Source organism: Polyergus mexicanus, unplaced genomic scaffold (genome assembly GCF_030449975.1).
Source record: "Polyergus mexicanus isolate NDT 795.1 unplaced genomic scaffold, iyPolMexi1.0 SCAF_13, whole genome shotgun sequence".
Classification (NCBI taxonomy): Eukaryota; Metazoa; Arthropoda; class Insecta; order Hymenoptera; family Formicidae; genus Polyergus; species Polyergus mexicanus.
In genome coordinates this window covers 1465784-1492645 of record NW_027223333.1, presented here as the reverse complement: position 1 = coordinate 1492645, position 26862 = coordinate 1465784, and the positions used below count along the sequence as shown (strand labels likewise).

The 26862-nt window shown below is 43.3% G+C and overlaps 1 protein-coding gene across 7 annotated transcripts in view; it reads right to left on the bottom strand.

Annotated features, from left to right (window-relative positions):
- Positions 1-26862, bottom strand: part of Tlk (Tousled-like kinase) — a 42117-nt gene that overhangs the window by 807 nt on the left and 14448 nt on the right. For 4 of the 7 annotated variants that reach the window (XM_070306046.1, XM_070306044.1, XM_070306045.1 and 1 more), the window contains 12 exons: positions 4609-4699; positions 4058-4320; positions 3736-3969; positions 2407-2499; positions 1717-2178; positions 1418-1621; positions 1210-1301; positions 942-1089; positions 742-853; positions 490-628; positions 282-393; positions 71-178 (listed from right to left, as the gene is read on the bottom strand). In XM_070306046.1, the coding sequence (XP_070162147.1) occupies positions 71-178; positions 282-393; positions 490-628; positions 742-853; positions 942-1089; positions 1210-1301; positions 1418-1621; positions 1717-2178; positions 2407-2499; positions 3736-3969; positions 4058-4320; positions 4609-4699 (2058 nt within the window). Of the gene's footprint in view, positions 1-70; positions 179-281; positions 394-489; positions 629-741; positions 854-941; positions 1090-1209; positions 1302-1417; positions 1622-1716; positions 2179-2406; positions 2500-3735; positions 3970-4057; positions 4321-4608; positions 4700-4801; positions 5558-7773; positions 7877-26862 lie in introns of those variants that run through there. The other 3 variants (XM_070306048.1, XM_070306050.1, XM_070306047.1) reach the window with 3 other exon arrangements.

The following is a 26862-nucleotide window of genomic DNA, read 5'->3' as shown; positions in this document are numbered from 1 at the left end:
AACAAATCGTCTCGTTGTAGAACGATACGTCTTCATTTTTGTAAACAAGAATCTGTACTGTCAATACTACCTTTGCTTCGTTACTGACGGTCGGTTTATTCGCAAACTGGACTTCTGTGGCTTTCAGTATCGTATTCTCCTCCAAGATAGTGGCTTGCGATTGATTATGACCAAAGGGCTGCAAAAAATAAAATAATAAAAAAAAAAAATTCGCATTTTCCATTATACTCGCGAACGACAAGCGAATTACGTATGCGATAATTATGCATCACAATAAATACCTTTTTACCATATAGGCATTGGTAAAATATAACTCCTACGCTCCAGACATCAACCTTGGACGATATTTTAGGAGGATTTTTGCCAATTACAAAACACTCAGGAGGTAGATACCTATAGTAAATATATAAGTTTGATAATTTTCATCATAAGATTTTATGATTAATGTAAAACAAAATAAATATTGGACAGTGGAGAAAAAGCACGTACCAGTAAGTACCTGCTCCTTGGGATGTTAAATCCATTCCATGATCTGGATTATAATTTTCCTCATCCATAACTTTACTTAAACCAAAGTCTGTGATTTTTATTTCGCCGCACACGTTACCTTCGGTTAACAAAATGTTGCCTGCAAAAAGCATATCAAATTATAAGATTTCATTTGCTTATCTACTCTAAAAACAAAAATAAACTATTTCGGAAAGCTTGTTCTCGATAAAGGATCTAATATCTCAAGTTTACCTGGTTTTAAATCGTAATGTATGACTGGGGGTTTTATTTCATTGAGGTACTTTAATGCCGATACAACTTGCATAACAATAGATCTCGCTTCTCTCTCGGGTATAGTCTTATGCTGAAATAAGAGATTTGAAAATATAATAATGAAAACACGGTTATCTCGTTGAAGAGCTCGCGTAAAATGATGATTAGATCAAGTGTACCTGCTTGAGGTAAAAATCTAAATCATGGCCATCACAATATTCCAGAACCGTACAAAAGGAATTGGCATCAATTTCAAATACATCATATAATTTTACAACTCTAGGATGATCCAATGCCTTGTGTATATTATATTCTCGCAATGCATGTCTGTTGTAACAGAAAATAGTAGATAGAAGCATCCTTTTTAAAAGCGCATGCTTTATTAAAATGTCCTCTTATGATAATTAATCTTATTGTAATAAATAGTGATAATTTGAGAATACTCACTTTATGTAATTAGCCTTCTTGTCTTCTTTCCAGTCTTTATTTAATTGATGCACCTTACAAGCCACATACCGTTGCTCCTTTAAGTCAAATGCCTATACAAAAAAAATCGCATATGATACGGATAAGAATAACTAAATTGAATATTCTCACGCTTGTATACAAATTAATATAATTAATGAAACAGATAGACGAAAAAGTGTTTCGTCACCTTATGCACTTCGCTGAAACCGCCCTTTCCTAATAACATTAGTAGAAGGTAACGTTCATTCAAAACAGGATGAGAGTTGAATCTCGATTGGTCCTCGTTGTGAATACGCTTCAATTCTCTGATGTGAAGGTTCCGCTCTCTTTCAAGCTTTTCCATTTCTAACTGTAGATCCGCGTCTTCTTTCTTCAACGCGCTTTGTCTTAACTGTAGACACATACACATTATCACAAGCTTGAAAAAAAATGAAAATGTCGAGATATCTTGAGAAAAGAATATGATCGCGGTGCATCATGATGTACCTTGAGTATTTCGTCAGCTTCATAATACTCCTGCCACGTATACGATCCAGGTACTGCATCCGGCTTCAAAAACGTCGCCTCAGTGCCGTTATGCAAAGAGGGTTGCGGTTGACTACGTTTTCTGCCGGTTTCGCTGTTTGACGGCCTCTTTTTTAGCAGCAGCTTCTTTTGTTTGTCGATCTCTTCCCGTTCGGTCGCTATTTCTTCTTGCCGTCGAGCGAGCTCGTGAAACGCATAACCGTCGGTCCAATTCTCTTGAAAGGTCGCGCCCACCCTCTGCGTCACGAATTGACCCAACCTCAGTCTATTTTGCATACACTTCTGCCTAGCCTCCTTCTTTTCTATGTTTGATTTTTCTTTTAATAACTTCTTTACAACGTCTATACACTTATTTATATGCGATTTATGTTGTTCAATCAGTTTTTGTTGATTAGCCATTTGATGCCTAAGTTCGTCTGTTGTCTGTAACAAAAATTCAAAAGGAATAGATATCTTTACATAAAATTTATTTATTATAGTGTATTATCAAGATAATATAAAGCTCGCCTGTGTATATCAGATGTGATGTTAAAGAGAGAAGAAGAAAGAGAGAGAGAAAGAAAGATTACATATTTCATATAATTTAATTCTGATGTAAGGGTAGTAGAATTTAAACAGATTAATAATAATCATAATCACAACCATACTTACCCTATTTAATTCGTCAATTTTATTGTTACGTAATTCTAAGTCTGAAGAGGCTTGACTTTCAAATTCCTGTATCCTCTGGCAAGTAAGTTCTGTCTGAAATGTAATTCGTACAATTTTATAATAAATGAATTTTACAATATTACCGTAACATCTGATACATTTGTCAGCATTACTCATAGTAAATACTGGATACCTTGTTGCATGCAAAAAGAGCATAATATATATAAGCAACAATTTAACGTATCGTCAACACAAGTTATATCTGGCAAAGTTGCACAGATGCAACGTATTTATTCGATAAAGATAACAACTACCAATTTAATTATATACACAAGAATTTCTATATTTCACTACATGTGTGATTTTTTTTTATTATAGAAAATAAACTAATGAAACTCAAGTAAACGTTGATAGAACTGAGGATCGCACACAGGCAGCAAGAAAAACACCAAAAATGTATGCATATGAAAATGATGCTCATGTAAACGCCAATCAATACACAATCCCAAAAAAATTCTTGGTATGTTTTATCTTGAAACAGTCAAGGAATATTGGATTCATTAGAGCTAAAATGCCATGTTCGATGAATCCCAAGAGCTAAATATGCATATACTAAAGTAATAAAATATGCTTTTAATGCTCGCTTTATGCCTCGAGCGACTATATAATAATTGAGTTTCTCGTTTTTGAAAAAAAAAAAAAAAAAAACACTATTAGATTTTTAAAGACAAGTGTATCATAACAAGAAAGAGTGGCATTACAACAAGATAGCCTGTATTTGTACAATAACAAATGTATACAATGCTACAGTTTGGCCAAAAATTAGGTGATTTTATTGCAAACATTTGACAAGAAATGCCCATCAGGTCATATAATATAGGCAAATAGAGGAATCTAATCAATCCGTGTAATTTCACAGATTACAAACAAAATTTGTTACAAAAATAGAAAAGAGAAGAGATCAATTAATTTTTATAATGATATCTTATTGTTGCTAATATCTAATGCACTTATTATTTTGATTTTACACAAAAGATTTGATCAAAGACAAACTTTTGTAAAAAGATTACCATAAAAATCTTTAATTTGACAATTACTTTCTCAGTGCACTTTAACAATTAAGAATAATAACAATTTTGCTTATTCATCTCCCTAGCCCAATGATAAAACTGTCATATTTTGGTAGATGTTAATAATATATAGGAAAGCTTTAAGAGAAATTAAAGATTCCATCTTTATAACAAATCGTCAATTGGTGGTAGAGATACTAATACAAACAGTGGGTCGTTTCTTATAAAATGCTTACAGATATTACCGAATTTTGCTTACATTTGGGGTGTTAGTCTTCGCTTGCCTGACCTGGCTTGTCCTATTGAGGTTGGTAGGCCTTACCTGCACCTGCTTGCTGACCATCGAGCCCGCAGGTTGTGTCGAAACTGGTGGTGGAGGTGGTGGAGGTTGAGGATGAGGTCTTGGTGGCTGCATCAGTGAAGAGAATTCCGCCACTGAAGAATTAGGTGTTGTTACTTGTGGTGAAAGTAACTGTTGAGGCGATGGTGGAAACTGTTGATAGAAAAACATAGATATTATGCATAAATTACAAATCTGTTGCTCCTAAAATATTCTTTGTAACGTTAATCTTGAATCTTACCATGGGATACGCCTGTTGAGGAGAGGGGCTCTTGGCACCACCATGCCGAATAGGACTATTGCCCAGATGATGCTTTGGGAAATACTCATTGATCTTCTTATTATCAAGAGCAGCAACTGATCTAGCGCCCTTACTCGTTATAGAGCTACTTGAAACACCCCCGCCTCCGTCATCAGCCTTACGTTTTCTTTTTCTCTCAGAAGTAGTCCGTAGTACTTTTTCCGGAGTGTTTGCATCCACCTCCTTATCACTATGCGATGAGCCTAGTTGTAATTATAGTTCTATTAGAAACACGCCAGATATCTTTAAACTATAATTTTGATATGCGAATAATTATAATAGATAAATAAATTGTGTTTATCAAAGAATGTTTCAACGCAAACACGAAGGAGCTTTTTTATTGCTCTTTTTAAAACACATAGCTTTATCCTCTAGACAAGTTAATTGTCCAAAGGATCAGAATATGTATCGAGAGAACTAAGATTATTCTTCATACAATTTCTATTATATTCGCGCATATATTCGTGTTCAAGGAAATGATTCCGACTTACCAGTGCTCATGTTCGAGTCTTGACTATGAACTGTCTGACCAGAGTTTACAGTTGTTTGGGGTGCCATCTGAATTTGTGACCCAGCAGACATCTGAAAGCAGAAGGCGTTGCGGCTATAAGATATACCGCGAACAAGTCGCAACGAGAAGAAAAACGGCCACAGGAAAGGTGAGAGAAAAGTAATGCAACGAACCAAATAGCGACGGACTATAGTCACGAAGAGCGCCTGTGCGATTCGACCGTTATCGAGGGTAAGGCACGTCGCCACCGCATTGTAAAGACGAGAGTCGTACGAATCGACGAAACGCGGCGAGCGTCGACGAATCCGATCGCGAAAGATAGCAATGACAACGACGGGAGCGAGGAATACGACGGCACGAGAGAGGCGATTCGACTCCTACTGCTTTTTGACGGCGGCGACGAGAGAGGTTACGCTACGCAAACGGCGAAACCCGGCGTACGAACGCTACCATCTCAACGAGAATCGCGTGTGTTGTTAAAAAGACACGATTCACACTCTAGAAGGAACAAACCTGGAGGGATAGAGAAAGACTTATGAAACGAGAAAAAAGGGGAAGGGATGAGAGGTGCCGGACGGAACAGAGCGGCGCGGCAGGAGGAATGGAGAGTGCGAGAGAGACAGACAAGACAGAGAGAAGAATGGAAATACGTCGAGAAAGAAAGAGAGAGAGAGAGAGAGAGGAAAGAGCGTGCGTGAGGAAGAGAGAGGGCAACACCTTCCACGACGACTTATGGTGAAATCCCATAGTAATCGCCGTTGTCGACTGTGTGTGCGTGTGTCAACGGTAAACGAAATTTCGCGCACGGTCCTGCCGCAAGAGTGACGCGGCGACGGAGTGCGAGGGAAATGTCCGATATATACGTTTCAGAGTTATAGAGGAATCACGACACGCACAAAATGGAGGACCTTAGAGCGGCGGGGAGGAGGAGGAAGGGAGCGGAAGGGCGACGGAACCTTCCAAGGGACAAACACGAGCGCGCGCGCGCGCGCGCGGGGGCGCGCGGGGGAGGAAGCGAGCGAGAGAACGACGAGTGGGGAGGAGATTAGAGAGGAGGGTAGCGGTCGCGATGCAGGGGTGGGGGGAGCAAGAACTTGACGGCGCACGGTCGGGAGAAGTGCACGAGCACGATCGGGGGAACACCACGGGCGCGCACCGCGAGGGGGCAGTTTTACTCACTACGTTGCGCTTCTGAACTCTCTACCGGCTCTCGGGGCCGGCCTCGGATTTTAACTGGCTCTCGGTGTCGCGGCGGTACATATTTTTGTACGCGGCGTCCGCGTCCGCGATCACCGAGACTTGAGGACGAGAAGAGGGAGGGAGGGAGGGAGGAAGAGAGAGAGAGAGAGAGAGAGAGAGAGAGAGAGGAATATCGGCGGGGGCGCGCGCGCGCTACGCCTTCGATTAACAGCGTTGATAAGCGAAGAGAGCGACGACACGCTACGTCACTTTAGCCGGCCGCGTGTGACGTCGTCGTCGTCGTCGCGCGGCGGTCGCTGGCGCGTCCCACGTTTAGCGATAAATTACGTGCGTCTCCTCTTCTCGTGTTGCCGCTGCATAGGCGATGCGACGCGACCTGCTCCATTCTCGGATCAACGTGCACGACACGCGCCATCGTATGCCATCGCTGTCGCGCGAGTTACCCCGTCACGGTTTTACTGAACAGTCGTTGCGAAACTCCGAAGGGAGAGCCCCAGGAAGTGGACGCTTGGCTCTGAGAGAAAGTCATTAAGCAATCAAATGTAATTAGATATTACCGTCCGATAATTGTAGTTCCTTTTTTGTTCAAATCGTAGAAATGTCAACATTCTAAAATGGTTTCCATATTTTCACGTATACTGCAAAGTCTATCTGCGTGTTGAAGTTACTAATTGTAAGAACGACCTTTCCCTTTTCGATTGGAAAAACAAAAAATTAGTTTAATCTGATTATTACGTTTACAATTGGTATTATTAGATTTTTATCACGCGCGCCAACTTTACAGCGCGATCTATTTAAAGGTTGACGAGAGCTTTTATTTTTGTCGTGGAACTTTATATATTATTTCGAGACGGTTTTTCAATATATTTATATCTCGATATAGAACCAAAGGGGGAAGAAAGCGCGCGCGAGATTCACGAAGAATAAATCTTTTGCGTGAAAGGGAAACGAGAATGTCACAGTAATCCATATCGCATTAAATATCGCTCATTTAATCAATTACGATGTAAATTAATTTGCTTACAAGGATCGAATATCGATTTCTTTTGACAAAAATTAGGGGTTAATACCTAATATCATCTTATTCTTCATACTATTATAATTTCATACGAGTCGTGAGAAAGACTCAGAGTCCCATTTCGGCATAATCCTCGCGATCGATTTAATGGACAAATCAATACGTATAAGTATATCTTGGTTTGAAAACTCAAATAGATTATTAATTACAGATCATATCGAACGTAATCGCTTTTTCATCGAGAACACGTCGGATCGCCATGACAATCGATGCGCTTGACGTTTGTCACGAAAATAAAAAGAGATACGCAGTATATATAAATATTTATCCCTTGCAAAGTTACACGGGCCGATATACGTATAAGGAAAATTGTAGAGGATTAAAATAAATTTGCGAGGAATTCAATCTGTGGACGTCAAACACGACTGTACATCCGCGCATTCGCGATATTACATTTCGTCGCGCGTTCTCAGGCGCGTACAATTCGCGCCGTTTCGCGGATAATCCTCTCTAGTCACGTGACACGGTAGTATATCGCGCCTCGACCCCGACTTATACGACAACGAGATGCTCGATCCCGCGAATTCCTCGCGCGCGAACAAATCCAACCGCGGGAGAGGACAGCAAACTTCCTTATCGGTGGATCAGTGGCCGTGCCCGGAACTGGGCTAGAGGTGAAGAGAGAGAGAGAGAGAGACATGAATCTCCATCTCTCTCTCTCTTTCTCTGACTCTAGTTGTCGGTGCGATCCGCCGTCAAGACGGATGGCATCGCGTTGTGTATGAATGCGCGCAAATAGGCAGATGCGTATGCGCGTGTGCGCGATAGTGCGTGCCCGTGTAAACGCATACGGAGCGCGATAATTAATTCGCGAGAACTCGGAAAAGTACGCCGACATAAATATGTACACGTACGTATTATACGAACCCGATAAACCTTAGGCGTACACATGCGGACTTTACTTATGCACTTGTGTAACTCTGACAACTTGTCCCCGATATGACTATAACCGACTCAAGGATCGGTCCGTTCACGAACGAACCGTAAATCGAGGCAGCGTAGAGACCGAGTTCGCGTCGTAGCCAGCACGCGTTGTACGTACGTCTACGAGAGAGAGAGAGAGAGAGAGAGAGGCTCTTTCCGCTCCCCTCTCTCTCTTTCTCGCGTGCGCCTCGCGTAGCACGAAGTCCGTTCACTTCGTTTCCTCTTGAATGCGCTCGTGAATATTAACGTGCGGCTGGTCGGCGCGCCGGGTAAACAGCGGAGACCGGTGGCATCAACGGCAACGACAGCGCCGAGCGGCGTCAATGGACACGTCGTTAAACGGCATCGGGCGTACGCCTTTTCTCGCTCGGTGGAGTTACGAGATCCGCGCGAGCCAAAAACCCGGCGCGCGTGGACTCGCCTAATCGAAACGGAACTGGAACTGTCCGACCACTGTGTGCCGCCGCCGCCGCTCTCGCATACTACTACTACTACTACTACTATTATTATTATTACTACTACTCTCTAGCCCCGAGGTTTCACTCTCTATCTCACTCTCTTTCGCCGTTTCCTCGTCCCTCCGTTCCTCTTACCGCTCTTCGTCGCTCGCTCAATCGCCACCCTTCGTCTCCCTCGCTCCTCTCTTTCTCTCTACGGCAAAATGAGCAACGCGCGAGATTCCGAGATGCGGCAAAAGGTGCAACCTCCTCTTCCATTTCCCCACGAGACCCATTACCACCCCGCATCGCACAACAGGGACGGAGAGAAAGAGGCACACTTTGGTAGAATGCACAAGCGAACGAGAAAGGAAGAGAAAGAAGGGGGGGGGGTGGAAGGGGGCAGACGTTGGCGAGCTTGGATGGAGAGGAGAGGGATGGACGGCGGGATAAGATAGAAAGAGAACCGACGTGACTGACGGGGGGGTTGGCGGCGCAGAGCGGCAGGCAGAACAAGGGGTGCGGGGGTTTGAAGGAGAGGAGGGAATACACGACAAGAGGGGAAAGGGGGATGGAGAAGGAGGGAGGCATATGAGACATTCCTTCAGTGAACGGGTCGACCGAGTGCGAGTGCAAGCGAGCCGGTAAAATCGATGTGGCGAAGTGTGGTTGTGCCGCTACAGCGTGCGAAGGGGTGCTCCGCTCTGTTGTACTTCCCCCCCACCCCACCCCTCCCCCCTCTGCCTTTCCCGCTTCCTCACCGTTGCCGCCGTCTCCACCGATCCACCGAGATACGTTTCCCGTGTGTGATCCGCGGTTCCGCCTTGCGGCGTTACTTTGCACCCCGATGTTGTATCTCGCGAAGAAGCGAGCAGTTTGGGTTGGCAAACGACTGCCTGCCCTTTTTTTTGCTGTCATGTTCATTTATCCCGCGAGAAAAGAAAATCTCTCTCTCTCTCTCTCTCTTTTTGCATAGAAATAGTTTTATAAAAAATGCAGTATCTTAGAAATTAACTATATAGAAAGGATTATAATGCCCGAAGCTGCGGTCGGTATCTGGGTGAGATTTTGACAAAGCTTAGGCTGTGTATTTACTACTAATAATGGCGAAGAAGTAGCTTTTCTCAACAGATTCATAAACCGTATAAATCGCGCTTCTCCTCGAAACCCAATCAATGTAAAAGCAAATAGCGAGGTAAACTGTACAACAGGTATTCATCGAAAGATAACGGTTCTAAAATTGACAAAGAAGATGATAGTTACCAACAAAGAGAAAGTTGGAGTCTTTCTGAGTATCAAACCTTTTTCCTTCTCAAAAAGAGAGAGAGAGAGTTTATCAATCTATATAACCCGCGAAAGATTATAAAAACGATAAAAAAGTTCTCGCTCTTTTCAATTGATCGATAAAGTTCTCGGTTTCTCACTGCAGCCATATTGGATTATGATGTCAGTATACAATCTTGAATTTTTGCGTAATGCACTACATTCGAGATATATTAGCTTCTTTCGCATATTACATATTTCATTTTCGATAACATAGATCGATAAAATACGTCGAAGACTTTTCTATAAATGTCAACGTTCAATAATAATAAATAGTTGAAAATTTTGATCAACTGTTATAAAACATATCTTTGCTGGAGAGCAAAGATTATACAATCGCTCAATAATGCAGAAAACAATTAAAAAAGGGGGAGAATTTCCGAGGAAGCGTTCGTAGGGTTGTTTACTAGATTGAACAATCGGAGATCCTGGCAATATCGGATGTCACTCGTTTTTGACATGCACAAAAACTAATATATTTAGATGTATAATATCAGAGAAAAGAAGGCTCGCACATTATTTTGTCCGACGACTTAATTTAATATTACTATAGCGAGAGGGGGCTTAAGAAAGAATATGCAGCATACATGTCGATATAAATAATTATATTCTATTTTCTAAGCGATGGCACTATATTAATTCGCATATTCGATATTCAATCAAATGTATATCTTGCCTTATAGTATTATATAAGGATCTAGAAGGCTACGCATTCGTAAACGTGATGCTAAATAGAGGTACGTGCCATAAGAAAAAGCTACGTACTCATTGAACGATCCAAATTTTTTTCCTCTTAACGAATATCCGTTCGTCTAACTTATAGTAGCATTTAACAAATTTAGCTTCTCCGTAGATAGGAAAAATTTCGAAATTATAGCATTTGCATCTTCTTGGAAATGCGCCCTTATCGCGATGCCGCTCGTTACGCTCCTGTCAAATATGTCGTGCCGACGCGTGCTTCGGCCTGTGCGAGGGCGTATTATAGCGAGAGAGACGCAAAGGCCGAACGAAGTGGAGGGGGAGCAAACAGAGGAGGGAGACGGAGGGAAAAGGAGGGGGACGTACAAGAGGACGGAACGCGGCAGAACGGACGAACATAGCAGGTCGAGCGACCGAGCGAGTCTGAACTGGGACGTACAGTGGTATCGATGAAATTGATAACGAATACGAAAAGGATACATCGTGTCCCGAGTAAATACTTGGAAACGTGTGAAATGTAGTGATATGTAGTGTACAGTCGCGGTCATTTGTGTACGAAATTATCAAAGACGAAAATAATCTCGCGGATTAGTGAACGATACGTTTCGCGGGTGAATTAAAGGGAGATTAATGGGGAGCGATTTCTGAATGGATAATGATTAAAGATGTCTACCCGTGTGAGTCGCAAATAAGGAATGTAAATTTTTTTCTTACAAAAATAACGTACGAATCGGAGCATTAAAAAATTTCGATTGTAGCAAACATGCTAACTTTCATATTCTCGCGACAAGTTAGATAAACTAGTGATGAACTTTTCGATAAAGCATGACAGCAGTAATGTAGTACCACTAATTCTTATATCCTTATATTATTTATATCGTGAATCTTTGATCACTGACGCGATTTTTATTCGGGAAACTCGAGAGAAAGTAACGACGCCATTCACGCAAAAAGCAACCAATGATAACGCCATTTTAACGTCGTGCAGTGTCGTGAAAATTCAAAGTCAGCGCGGATCGACTGTTTGTATGATTATTTATAACGTTGCGACAATGACATTCGATTCTCGCGGCGATTTGTGTCGCGATATTCGATATTGCGCAGAGACATAAATAACACGTTAATATCGCATGGAAACGAGTCTTAAAAAAAACGAAATCATTCTGATCGAAAGCTCAAATGTGTAAAATCGAAATCGTTTAGATGGTAATAATTTTGACGCGATAAATTATCACGAAGTAATTGGCGCGAGAAATTAATTAGTCCGACATCTCTCTCGATTAAATTAAATATATGTAAAATACATATTTAACGCTATCATCTCTCTTTATTTCACCTGTCTCGTAAACGACGAACGATGTCCCGTTTGCCCACAACTATCCACATAACGACCGGTTTTATACCGGATTGACAGGGAGTCGGAGAGAGTTTCTCGTCGACAATCGAGTGTCATCCACATGGCACGAATCCAAATGCGCGAATAATAAATCTAAACAGTTCGATAAGGACGAGATACGCGCGATTCGATGTCAACGTGATACTGACCGCGCCAACGATCGTCGGCGTGAAATTTGCGGCCAAGAGAGGGTCGCCATTGCACAGCGGCCGGTAGGTAGGGTTTTCAACAACGACACATTTGCGAAGAACGACGGAGTGGCAGAGAAATTTCTCTTTCCCACCCACCCTCCCTCCATCATCCCTTCGTGCACCGTTTTTACACCGTTTTTTTACACCGATATCGAGATACGAGTCGACGGGCAACCTCGCGCGGCGTCTCGGAAACAGCGAACGACAATGTCGCCCTGTTGGAGTCTCCTCTCTTCCTTTTCGGAAGTCCGCTCGCTCTCGTGCCTCTGGAGCTGGGAGGAGAGAAACCCCTTCCTCCCTCCCTCCCTCCCTCTCTCCCTTCCTCGGGCACAAGTTCCATGGAAAATGAGCGCGATCGTTTCCGTATGATGGCGTTCACGTCGGTGTGTCGAAGACAAATGTCGGGTGTGATTTCGCGATTTTTATGCCACCGTGGGCATATATTCGTGGTATAGAATCGACATGTATGAAAATCAATAATTACTTGCATAAATGTAAGTGCTTCTTTATATCCGTGAAATTGAACGTTGACATAAGATTAAAAATATTTCATCGTCTATGTATCAAAGTTTTTCTTACTTAAATAGCAATGAGAGATTATTATTATTATGCGATAAAATAAGAAACGTGTACGTGTTTTGACATTTGAAATTATATTCGATAGTATTGTATAAGCTATTAACGTACTTATCTTGCCAAACGGCAATGCAACAGTTGACGTAACTTGGCAAATCAATCCAAGTATTCTACGAATGATCGCTATGTTCCGAGAATTTCGTTCAGTTAAAAATATTCAGAATGCCACACAATTTGCGATTATAGTTATACAGGATGTCCGATGAGAGTTTTGACACACCCGAAGTGTGAAGGTAGATTGGGTCAAACTGAAAAGAAAAGTCCCGTGTCATTTTGCGATTTTCGTAATAATTATTGATTGAGAAATTGATTAAAAAAGGATCGACCAATTCGCGCGAGCGTTACCGTACGGTGAGAAAGAACGGCCCGATATCGATCGGGCATTGATATTGTGTAATTGCTAGGACGCGAAAATCCATCATTATGTATGATACGCTCCTCCCAAAACTTTGTCGCGCGCCTATTTTTGGGTTCTCTTCTCGCTGCGCGAGAATACTCGCGCGAATTGGTCCATCTTTTTTAATCCTCTCAATTCGAGCCAATCTACCTTCACACTTGGGGTGTGTTAAAAATTATCGGACACCCTGTATATTATCAAGTCTAGTTGAGATATTAGACAAAACGATTTTTAATCTCTATCTTTTATTAAAAATACACGATCGATTGTGTATTAAGTCTTTACCGATTAATTTTTTAATAAAATAAAATTTAAACGAAATTATGTAATAAACGCACAAGTTCGCTAACTGAATGCTAAATGAATTGCAGGATAGTGTGAATCACTTGACATTCATTTGTGGAATGAATTAGAACGAAGCCATTTGAAAAAAAAAAAATAGATGACGTTTACGGTAGTCGAGCCGGCACATAATAATTATTCGGCGTGACGTATCATTAATCGATTAAAATTCCTCGTTCCTTATTCGCTGCACGATATACTTTGATACTGTATATCCAGCCAATACGCTCATTCAAAAGATATCCTAACAATTTTTTACATCCTGTAGAGTTTCAGAATAACTGAGAGGAAATCCGGTAAAGTACAAGCCGGCACGTGGACAAGGCACACTTTGTAGAGCCGTTGCTTCGTTCGCGTTGCGACAAGAAACGATTGCGGCGTCTCGAGTGCGCGGCCTCCTAGACCTTGCAATGCCGCCGCCACTCGATCGTAGAAAACACCGTCGGTGTAGCGGCGACGGCCACGGCGGAGGCGGCGGCGACAAGAGGCACGACTGTCTGACGTGACGGCAACACAGCGCCCCCCCCCCCCCCTCCCCTACTCTGCGGTGGGATCTCTCGCGCGGTTCTCCCCTCCCCGCGCTTCAAGTCTCTTCCCCACCAACGAGCCCCCAATAGGTCGCACACTCATTAGCCCAGTCGCGCGCGATTCCCCCTCCCGCCGCTCCTACCCACCGCAGCCCGCACGTTGCCGAGCGATCAGCTGGTCGGCCACGCGGCGTTGCCTCGTTGTCTTGGCTTGCGCCGTGCGCGCCAACCACGCGGTTTTCTGTGTACGTCGCTCGAGCGAGTGCCGGCTGACGCGAGAGGAGGTGCGCGTGCGAGCTCCCGCGCACGTTACACTGACGAGAGGTTAGGTTAGGTGCTACCCGGCGCCCCGTGTAAACGGCGCGGTGGCCGACACGGTGCAAGGACGCGTTCGTGGCCGGATTAAGCCACATTCACACGGCGTTAATTATCAGGCGCCGTCTCGCCACTCAATTAACATGAGACGAAAATAACGGTTTTACCTCGCAGTGCTGTACACATTTATAAATTTCCTTTATTAATGTCAGAGCTAACGTTTGCGAGATTTTCATTTTCGACAAATTTTCCAAACATGGAAACGTAGAAAAAAAAAACTACAGAGTCTCGCGCATAGAGTTCGTTACATATTGCTAGTTGATGGTACTAGCGAACGGCCGGAGAGCGAACGCGATAAAAATGCTTATTGTGAAAGTTACGACATAACCGCGTAGGCTGTTTGACAGGTCAACGGCACGGCACGGCTTCTATTAGCAAAGGAAATGTTTACGCGCAAAAATATATGATCGATGAGATCTGAAAAAACGATCGCGTCGGGATAAAGTTTCATTTCGACCTTGAACGCTGATTTATCGATCTCGTGTAATAATGTATTCTGTTTCTCTTTCGTTCCTTTTTCTCATAATATGTGATATCGGAAATTTAATTCGCAACGCAATAATTATTTGCATTCTCGATGCATCAACATAGCTACAGCGAGAAGATCACGACTCTCATTCCTCAATCCAAATGTCATATAGAGGATATATCAAACTTGATTTCTAAATAAAAATTTATATGAAAATAATAAAACACAAGGTCTTAGATTATTTAACCAGTTAAATTAATTTTGTAAGTTTTCTCTTATATATATACATATAAGATACATATATTCATATTTTTTTATTTTTTTATATCAACAATTGCAAAATATCTATAACTGCAAACGGTCTTACGCAGTGTACGCAACTTTTATTCGCCAAAGCAAGCATTCGAGCAATAAATAGTTTCGTCGCGGGGAAACGATGTCTATTCTAAGAACAATAGCGACCGCTTTAGTGATGATTTAATGGCGAGAACAAGGCCATGTGAGAGAGCATCATCGCGAGTCGTCGTTCGCTGAAAAGGAGCGGCGCGAGAAGCGCAACGCGAGTCGGGAGGAACAAAATATCGACACTCCGATACCATCGGCGTCGTATATCGCGAGCATTCCTTACTTTGCGAGGCGATGACGACGAGCGGGAGTCCTGCGCCGAGAGCGGCCGATTGTTGTACGCCGAAAGTACGAAGATTGCCGATCGTGGGCGCCCGAGCCTCGTCGATGGTCACCGAGGATGGTTGGCACTAAGCGGGTGCGCGACGACGAGAACGCTCATTGTGAAAGTTACGACATATAACCGCGCGGACTACTCCCGTAGGTCAACAACGCGCGATACGATCTCTCCTTCTCCCTCTTTCTCGCGTGCGCGCGCGCACGTCTCTATCGTTGACGATACGACGATGCGCATTGAGCGAGACGTAACGCAGATTTCTGCTCCACAGTTAAGGCCAGTTTACCCCACGCACGATTTACAGATAATAAGAGATACCTTCGTAAATAAAATGTCGAATGCAAATGAGAATTTGAATCTACAATATAATATATCGTTTCTATTTATCAAAGTCTTGCGCGATTTAAACTTCGATCTTTCTAAAATTCGCGGAATAACGCGATGGCGGATAAATAACAGAAAGCCGTATAAAATCTACGACACGTCTCCATTTGGAAATCGGAGCATATACGGCGATGGTGGGGCTATATAGTTAGTCTCCATAATGTATCACATCGCTCTTTTGTACGACCCCGTTCAACATTTTTATAACTCTTTAACGTTACGCAATAGCATCGCGTGACATAGCGAATGGTTCGGCACAACACGATCTCTTAGGTGCCTGTTAATACTTTGTACCCAGAGACAATTAATTTTTTTTTTTTTTTCCCGAGATCATTTGTTCATCGAAAGATTACATTTATCGGAGAATCGCCGTTCTCGTATAAACTTCTTTTAAGACAAAGAAAAAGAAAGGGAAAAGTATTTTCTTACCATAACTATACGTATGTTACGGGCTCTCGAGTGTACATCGGATCTTACGTAAAGCAATCGCTTTGATAAATAAACAAAACTTGCAAGTTGCGGACAACTATTTCAAGACCGACTTTTATCGTCGCGTATTTGCCTGGAACGACTGCTGACCGAGAGATAAGGCTTATCATCGCAGCGATGCAACATTGTCGGGCGCGTGTCGTGTCGTTACTCGACCGCGCTCTACGACAAGCAACGCGTACTGTGCGCGCGATCTGTCGACACAAGTATGTGTTCCTCTTGCGAGAGGTGAGGGGCATGCCGCGAAGAAAGGCAGGAAGGAGTGAAAAAAAGATGCGATCTCGGCATTCAATATATAATGCGTCTCCGAAATATGCATGCGGGGATATCGAGTATAGAGCAGCGTTCCTCTCGATCCTTCTCTCTTTTGCGATCGAGAGGCACGACTCCTCCTCCCTTCATAAGCATCGCTTCCGTGTTTCTTCCTATCTTTAATATCGTTTACTAGGGTAGAGGCTACGCTTCAGCAAAATATTGTACAAAGTGACGTGAAAATCTAACGGCCGAGACATCGATTCGCCGGCTCGCGAGCGTCGAAAACAATTGCCGCGAATTCACCGTAAGATTCGCGTGTCTGCCGGCGGCGGGCGATATAACAATCAGGGTGGGGCTCGGCGGTCACACGGACATCGGGCAAACACTTAACGTAGGTAGATCAGTAACGATCGAAAGCCGGCTCTAGTTCCTGCACGTGGCACTAGGTGGTCGCCGGGAGCTCCCCGCACAGGCGGACAGAAAAAAGCGGATACGCGGCGCGGATGCTGTGTGCGTCCGACTTTATCCGCGGAGAATCGCAGGATTCTATGTATGTAATTGTGTGGAGTTCCTAAGAGTCGATTAATATGTTAAAATAAAGCGATAGAAATCACATGGACTCGAGACGCATGTATACACTCTCAGAAAGGATTTCTAATAACAAGAGAGACAAAAAATATTCTTCACATATTTAATCGTATCGCAACCTTATGCGGTATAAAAATAAAACAATTTTAAAATTAAATCAACAATTCCTTTTCTTCTCTCTCGAATTAAATAAGATTGTCTTACTATCTTGGGACAAGAGTAACATATACAAATCTAAGCTTATATATTCTTGCATTTAGAATAACTTGATGTTAGATCGCTACAAATTTCCATCTTCATCTTTGCGAGAAAATTAACGGGATAGCACCAAGAGCATTTTATTCTAGATTTAAGAATTTTCCATTTAAGATTAAAATATTCCTTTTTCGATAATAAATATGATCGTCGCTATATCGAACCTATTTTATGATAGATTGAAGAGTAATAGCATTAGATCCGGAAATCTTTTCTGTGGGTGTAATATTGTAGAACGATACAATCGTTAGAGATTGTTTTCTTAATAGCTTTCCTAGCTCTCGCAATCTTTTTATCTAGTACAGCGTATTTGTGAAAATTAAATAGCGAGCTGAAAATGACGGGTAAAATTACGAGTCATACAAATGGCCTGTAACAGCGAGATATCTTATCGTTTCGTTCATTGCTCGCGAATAAACGACAGAAGCGAAGAATCTACACGGTTACTCTTTTTCTTGTCTTCCATCAAGTTTCGATAAAATTATGTGAACGGCATAGTTTTTTTCCGAAAACGAATTGATTATTGCTACGATATTTATGTACGTAAATGACCGAGATGGAAAGATATCGGCAAGGAGTCTAATGATAGCGATGGTCGTTATTCGTCCATTTTCGAGAGAATAAGATAAACGAGAAAATAATGAATGGATGTACAAATCTAACACCATGAGCACGATCAACGGCCGATTCTCAGTCTGTTTAGTCTTATAAACCCTCAACAGACCCAAACATCGATTCTTTCAATAAAGAGACCTCGTTTATTCCGATGATAATCCACCATTTTCATTTCGTATGACTAATACTGTCAAGCATCTTAAACTTGCAAATTAATGTTAATACAAAAATTTAAGTCACGTAATTATCAAGATTCGTGAATTATGTAATAGTGTCGAATCGTTTACCGAACGCTATGTAAGTTTGAAAATATTTGACGACTTGTATGATGAAAGATATAGTTAAGAGCGGAGAAAATTTATTCGGCGAAGTCATCGAGATTTATATAAGAATCCCTGCCCTTTTACAAATTTTTCACTCGTATATACCTGTTGATACCAAGCTTCAATATCGCGGATTAATCGTAAACGGGAGAATTTTCGTATACCTTGTTACTTATATCAGAATTCGATTCTTCCCTCGGACATGATTGCACGATTGCATCTCATGGTACTAGTCAGATCGGAAAACTATAAACGTGACGATGGACAAACGGCTGTTGACGATTCGCCTTCTCTCGCCAACAATAACAATAGCATAATTTCTCAATCATACGCTTTCGCAACGCATTTCCATTCGAGCGAAAACTATCGAGATACGGTGACGACTTAAACTTAAGACCCATGTTACATCCGTGTCAAATTGACGGTCGGTAAAAGGAGCCCGGTTCCGTGCGGTAAATTTCTGTTCTCCTTGTGTCACGAATCCTTGTAGGCCACGTATATCGTCTCAGCAGGCTCTACATTCCTCGCGCGCGAATACCCGCGTCCTTTCTCTGTGCCATGACATGGTATAAATCGAAGATCTTTTACTTTATAAGATGACGTATCTTGGATAGAATCATTACACTCATATTGTTGATTATTATATAATTGTAATATAATTTTGTTATGTAATTTGAATATTTTAATTTCACGTATGATACAATAATCCGTTTCAATTTCTTAATATTATATAATTGTTACGTAAAACGTCTTTTGGTACCGTCTTTCCATTTTCTGCCGGATGCAATCAATTTTTGATCGGTGAACATTTCCAATTCTTTCGTCTCCTTCCTTCAAGCATTTCTGCTTGGAATCTTTTAATAAATATGTTATTAAACATATTTAACAAATACGTATATTCAATAAATACGCAATCTGAGTGAAACGTTACAATATTATCAATATGATAAGTTTTATTATAGAGTGGAGAATTACCGAGCCATTTCCGATCAATTATATAGGGAAATGATCGGTGTAAGCGCTTGAAATTCATAGTATCGCTCCTTGAATCGGTAATATATTATGTCTGGATGTATTGTACGAGATACCTGTAATATGAAAAAGTCAGTATGGATACTTCCGATAAGCATTCCTATCCGCCGTATCGCGCTGACGGCGCGCGGACCGAACGGAGCGAGATGGTGAACGCGAGCGTGAACGAAACGGGCTTGATGGGGACGGGGAGGAAAAGGCCCCCCGCGACAAATATTTTCCCTGTTTGTTTGCTCCGCTAGTCAGGCGTCGATATATCATCAGCAGTCGGCGAAAGAAGCTCAATGTGGCGGTAAAAGCGGACGGTAATGCAGATTGCGGGCTCTGGGCGTCTCCCGTAACCGCGTTGCATCGCGCGATGCACATCTCTCAAAGTTGGTCTGTCGTCCTTTTGCCCCGGTTCTTCGTCAGCCGTCTCCCTAGGAGGATACCTCGGAAATCCGGGGATCTTAGCACGCGGGTTTCCGAGATACGCGATCCATCGTTTCACCGCCAGTTGTGCTTGGTCTATGGTCATTAGTTCGTTCGAAATGACTATCGACTATTGTATTTCTCAATTATAGAATTAACAATCCTCATTCTCGCTAAAGGCTATTCCCTTCGATTCTTACTACGGCTATTCGATCTTAAATCATCGGCTGTCGGGAAAAATGATTATTTTTTTCAACAGAAAATATCGTAATGTTACTCACAAAATTCGCTCAGATCGCACTGGACAACAAAGATTTCTCATCCGAATATTGCGACGAAATATTCCGTCGAGACCTGAAATTTCTATCGAGACACTCGGTAGACACGTTAGAAGGCGTTGCGCGGAAGGATGCGCGGCGATTCGTAAAAAGTCTGAAAGAGGCAACGATACCAGTTTCGAAGTTCCGAGAACCGATGGTCCGCCGTAACGATCATGGGGAAGACTGGAAAAACACTAACCGAGCTCACATACATGCATGAAGGAAGAGAGAGAGAGAGAGAGAGAGAGAGAGAGAGAGAGAGAGAGAGAGAGAGACAGATAGACAGAGATATTTCTCAGAGGAAGGCACCGGGAGAGTTCGCTCGTCGCTTATACGGTGCCTACATGTATTCGGCGTTCCCAAGGTTGGTAGGTAGGTAGGTATGTAGAAACCTTCCATACAATGCGCGTAGTGCCCACTTACTATCGAAAGGATCAATACGGGGACATGCACCGACTTGCTTGCTTGCTTGCTTGCCTGCCTGCCTACATTTATGAATCTCCCTCGCTTGCGAGACTGTAGGTCACGTAGTATCTTTCTTCGTGGGATATACATTTCGAAGGAAGCGAAGAATTCTTTCCGAGATGGGAACTACTCATTTGAAAGGTATCGATTGCACGTTGATGCCATCGATAGATTCATCGTATGGTTTTCGATCAATGATTATTAAATATAATTAATGATTAATAAATTATATAAAACATCGCACGATTCCAAAGGAAAATATCGTGGACGGACCGCGGCGAGACCTCTTGGAAAAACAATGTCATTTCGATTAAAAGTAAAAATTAGATTACCGACGCAGGGTTGATGAAAAATTGTATTCGGAATGATAATCGTCGGTGTAAGATTAGAATACAATCTTTTTTTAAAGATTATTCGCATGACACGAACATTGATATATTCGAAGCCGTCTTTCTGGGTTTCGCGTCTTCGCGATCTGAAAAAGCGAGAGCTCAGCCGAGTCGCTCGACTATCGAGTTTCTTCGAAGCGCGGAACGGGGAACACAAACGGAGGTCACCCTACCAGGGGTGTAACATCGGGACAGTGCCCTTCACCCTCCTCGGTCAACCGCGTCCCGTAATCGGAGAAACTCGGCAGCACTCGTGTCTTCTCGCAGGACTACAACACGACGAGAGAGCGGAAGGACGAGGTTCGCGAGGAACGATCCGCAAATTCATTCGCGCCAACGTTGCCAACCGTATAGTTACAGCTAAACTGTACGCATATAGTATTTACAATTACATCATGGCGCATATGGAACGAGCGTTAAGAATAGCAAATAGCGTGTGGGCTTTTCGCAATAGAAGCATGTACAAAAATTTCCTTTTCTCCATCTTTTTACAGAGAAAATTTCTTGTCGAGTTTTAAAAGAAGTTCGAGACGTATGGACTCATTGTATAAGTAATATGCCTCATATGTGTGCGCGTTATTCTTAGAAAATTGGACATTATATACCGATAAAATAAAAAAACGCAGCCAAGCCATCGAAGCGTAATAGTCGAAAAAAGGTTCCTTTAGCGTATTCGCCGAGAATCCCCTCTATACATACCGCGTGTGCCAAAACTCCCTGTCGGATAAACAGATTAATACGCGCGGTAACGGCGCGTATATTATCCGCGATGAATTTCGCTGGCCTTCGCCCGCGAGGATTTCGACTCCCCCCGTCTCTCCTTCTCCCTATCGATGACTCTCGCGCCGTGTCGCCCCGCCGTCCGCTTCATTGTTCAGTCGGCCAATCACGCCCACGGCTAAGAAGAGCTTGCGGCATCGCGCGTGGCGCTCGTGCGTTCTCGCCCGACAGACGAGACGGCCCGATTACGCCGAATTCGCACGAGTTCGCTGCCGAGCACAAGCCGACCCGAGCCCGTATGCGAGCGAGGGGTGAAGGGTAGAGAAAGAGAGAGACCGACGAGAGAAAGAATCTGCCCGCGCGAGCGGGATTTCCGCGAGTCGATGCGACGCTATGGGACAGAAGTGCGCAAGAGGGCAGGAAAGAATCGGAGTATCCGACGAACCCCCGGAAGTGGGCTACCCGCGCGGAGGAAGCGCTCGCCCGCGGGGATGCGAGTAGCTTGTGAAAAGTATGTTTTCAGTGTCCTCGGTGTGTCCCGTTGATTAATCGATCGGCGGACAGGAATGTGTTTCCCGCACTCGGCTATACGGTCGCGAGGTCAGATCGAGAAAGAGCGCTTCGCTTTATATATAATTGAATAAACTAAAATCTCGCAACGCTCGTCTCACCCGCTTTAACATTATTTCCAAAATTTCCGTTTGCATTTCGTATAATTTTTGAAGTTAATACCATCGCGTAATTTCTTTAAAGTAAACAATAAATGACGAGAGAAGTTTGAACGCGCGCGTTAATTATCGTTATGAAATCTCCGGTGTTTTAAAAACCTACGAAATTGTCAAACTTATGCTACCGGAATCTATCGTAAAACTGGAACAACGACGATGATATCGAGAGAGAGAGAAGGGGGGGGGGGGGCAGGAAATCGCTAATCGGACTTAATTAACCAAGGTTGCCGGTGCAACTGATCCTGCGCGGACGGTGAACCAGATACTCCGTTATCGTACAGCAGGCATCCTGTCGCAGCAGCTGAGCTGGGAGCGTGAGAGAGGAGAGGCGCGAACCGTCGCCCTCGGCGGCTACGTCCCAAGTGGCGAGAGAGCGGGTGGTGGCGGCGCGCGGCAGGTGCAGCTGACGGCGCGGGTGGACGGAGGAGGAGGAGGTAGGGGAGAGAGAGAGAGAGAGAGAAAGCGTGCTTTCGGCTCCTCCCGACGCGAGACGACGCGACACGATCGTCGCCGCTCGACTGGACGGCGGACGCGGAGTATATATAAATAGGCGGCACGTCGACCGACCGTCTGATCTCTCACCGGTGTTACGCTATTGCATGCACACACCGCTCGTGCGGTACGCGAGCGAGAGGGGTGGGTTTTCTCATATCGACTTGCGCCACGAGTCTCTGCATTACCGACTACGACGACAATGTAACGCGGAGCGGCCGGGGCCTTGGGGAGATACACGCATCCACGACGGAGGGTGAGAGGCGGGGGAGAAGGGGTAGAGGGAGGGAGGGAGGAGCCGTTTCCGGCCGGTGATACTCCCGGAAAGTTTGTACGTCGACGCGTATCGCTTTCGGTAACACCGCATCCAATATTTACTCTCGTCATACATTTTCTTCGGGACGCTTATAACGAACGATACAAGATGAGCTTTGACACAAAAGAGATTACGAGGACGCGATGCCCATTGATAAAAGATAATTCGCGCTCTGTGTTTTTTTTTTCTCGTTATTAATGCGAAATATAGATTTCCAACGATGATACAGTTCTCTGTAATCGTGAAATTATATAATATAAAGATGCCTCGATTTCACTTTATAGGAAACAACGAATGAAGAATACGTAGCGGCTTAATAAATAATTACAAAGCAATGTATTTTTCTCGCAGTTCGTTTCTCGTTGGAAAGAAAATTTATAAATTGATATCTTTCTGGTACGTGCAATTGATATCGTGACGCGACAAAACTTTTTTCACTGATAAATATCGTGCAGAATACACGGTAATTTCTTTCGAAATCCTATTGGTCCAGCGAGAGAAACCTACGGCGACCAACGGTTTGCCGCAGAGAGCGCGTCACATCGATCGCAAAACCAGAAGCTTCTCACGGAATTCTCTAGCGCGTTCATGAAAGAGCACCGAGTTCATTTCGCTCGCAAAATCAACTATTTCTCTATCAAAATAAGACAAACAAGTACAATTTTTCTCCATCCAGCAATTAGTTTTAGATTATGGGTTATACGTGAGTATAACCACAGATCGGCTCAACTTGGGAGAAATAAAGAACAAGTAAATTAAAGATAAATGGAAGAAAAATATGGAAATTTCCTAGAGTTCGTTATTAATTCAATTAAACAAATTATATATTGTATATAAAACTCAAACTTTTCAAGGGGCTTCGATATTTCGTGTGAAAAAATTAGTGTCACCGCAAGATGATTAAACGTAATCGTAAACTGAACGAAAAGAGACCAAGACCAGAGGCGGACACGGAGAGTCGCGATTGACGATCCCGATAATGCGCGGGGTTCAATTAGCGCGCGTAACGCTCGTGCCTAACTCGCGTCACAACGCGACGCGACGTTACGAATACGCGGAGGGACAAGCGCGGTACGCGCGCACGCTGTTGCCAGATTTTTTGACATCACGTGTCTCCGCGTGCTCCGATTAATCACGGGGCGACGCGGCACGGTGCTCTCGTGTACGCCTTAAAAGCGCTCGAAGGCCATTACGTAAGCGTCGACTACGTTCTCGCTCGACGATACCTCGTCATCGATCTCCGCGATTTCCATTTCTCGAGAGATCTCGGTATTCTTGCTACGGAAAGACAAAAAGGAAATGGTCCCTCTCACCCAGAGATGATTCTTAAAATGGATACGCGCCCCATTGGGCGAACAAACGGCATATGTAAATTTCCGAAGATGTTTACGTGAAGTATTACGGAGTGAACGCAGACCAAATATAGCTTCGATCCAATTCATTTTATGAAGCGATACATAAAAAAAAAAGGGAAATTTCGAATAATTTTATTCTCGTATTCATTCGCTTTCGTCTATCTTTATGCGCGTGACTCTTCGCGTTGGGGAAAAATAAATACTTCCTCGCCCTTAAAGCCTTTCGTTAGTTAGATCAACGATAAACTGAACCAAGCGTATCTCGCAGCTTCAAGATAACCGTTGATTCAAGTTAACGTTATCGTCGCGACGAATCGTCGGAATCTCCGATGGCGGATAACGGAAATTTTTTTCAACCTCAACCGAAACATATTGTCGGCGCGCACGACACGGGTCGCGAAGTCTCGCTTTCCGGCCATCACCCGGCCATAGTGCCACGCTCGCAGCGGAGCGGAGCCTGGACATATCGTAGTGATTGGGATCAATACGTTTAACCACACTACCACGCAATAACACCCCTGCTCGTCCCCTTTTGCCTCTATCCACCTCACTCTCCGCCGTACGTCTCGCCCTCCGCCTCACGCTTCCGTTCCTTCCGTCCGCTTCGCCTTCCGTCGACCTTGCGGCGAATTCTTTCGTGTACCGCGAAAACCCGCATTGAGAGAGAGAGAGAGAGAGAGAGAGAGAGAGTCGCGTCAAGGCGAATTTACACGGCTCTCTCTAAATGATTCTCCATCGTTTTAACCATCGCACGAATGATCGATCTGAGGAGATACGTAAATTCTGAAGCCGAAATTGACACGATACACCGTTGCTCCCAATCGTTCAGATGACGATTCACGTTGAAGGAAAAATTTAAACTTAGCAAAATAGATACATGGAAACTATTAGTAATAACGTGTACCTATTGTTAATGAGAAAAGAGCAAGAATGTATGAGATACGTGGGAGAAATTGCGTCTCCCTCGTAACACGACTTAGAAACAGAAGATGCAAATGTGCGAATATAAATGTACGGGATAAGAATATCAATGGGAAATTCGTAACATCGTTAATTCGACAAACTCTTATTTATATCCACCCGTTGACTAAATTATGTTTAATTTAAATGTCAAAGTCGAAGTTTTCTACAATTTAAATAATCGCGATAACGAAATAAATGCGATAACCTTGGATTTTTACGAATATCATAGTTTTCGTCTCGTCTTTTCTACGATAGTTCGCTTTCATCTTGCAAATCCGCATTTTCCGATCGCACGGATTGCGATAACGCACGGGCGGTTAATTAACGTCATTAACGAGCAAACGGATAATGAGGATGTTAATTCTACTGGCATTCGGCGACCGCGCATTATATTATACGAATCTCTTATTTACGACGGTATCGAATCATCGATACGCGTGCCGCGATGGCGCCGACTCCCATTAGCGGCTCCGATACGCACTTAAATCAGCGGATTGCCGTATTTCCGGCGCGATATATCGTTTGCCATTGCTGGTTCGATTAATAAAATTCCTGCGAGCGATTATCTACGCCGCGTTTCGCGCGAGATTAATTGCGATTGATTCCCGCCTCGTCTATTCGATTCCTCGGATTAACGGCGGTTAGAGAAAGTATAATAAGGTTTATGTGAAAACTTCAAAAAGTTTCTAAATATATATTAGGTGTACAACTTTGCTTCCGCCGCTTTTTTTCCCGAAATTCGAGGCTTTATTGTAAAAAACTGATTATACATTTATGATTCAAAGTATCGTCCACTCCCAATGATCGTGCCAATTCTTTTTGACCTTGACTCGAGTCTTCGTTAAGTAATGCCTCCGATTCTGCATCTTCGAAAACCTTCTCTCTTCCACCGCTATACCGGTCTTCGACGTGAAAATCACCGTTCTCGAAGCGTCGAAACCACTCGCGACACGTTCTTTCGCTAATAGCGGCTTCACCATAAGTATTTGAGAGCATTCGACGAGCCTCGGCCGCAGATTTCTTCATATTGAAGCAGAAAATTAAAACCTCCCGCAAATGACGAGAATTTTGCTCGTAAACTGACATTTTCAATCGAGAATAACTTTATGACGCGGACACAAATCGACTAATGTTTCTATGGGGTTACGTTGACAGATGCCCAAGTTTATCGCATGACGTCTATGATCTATTTATTTCGACCACTGCTTACCGCTAAAGCCATCTATAGAAAAACGGCGGAAGCAAAGTTGTACACCTAATAATCATAATATATCTCTGAGTAATTTTTCTATCGTTCCAAACATTAAGCAAGAAAAATTGATTCCTAAAGTCCGAGACGAAGCATCCGCGGGAGTACTCGGAGCGATTCCAACTGCCATATTGTTACGGGATACATTGGCCAGAAGACACCGGGCTACAACGTTGATACGACACGCCGCGAGTGTAGACGCTAACTTT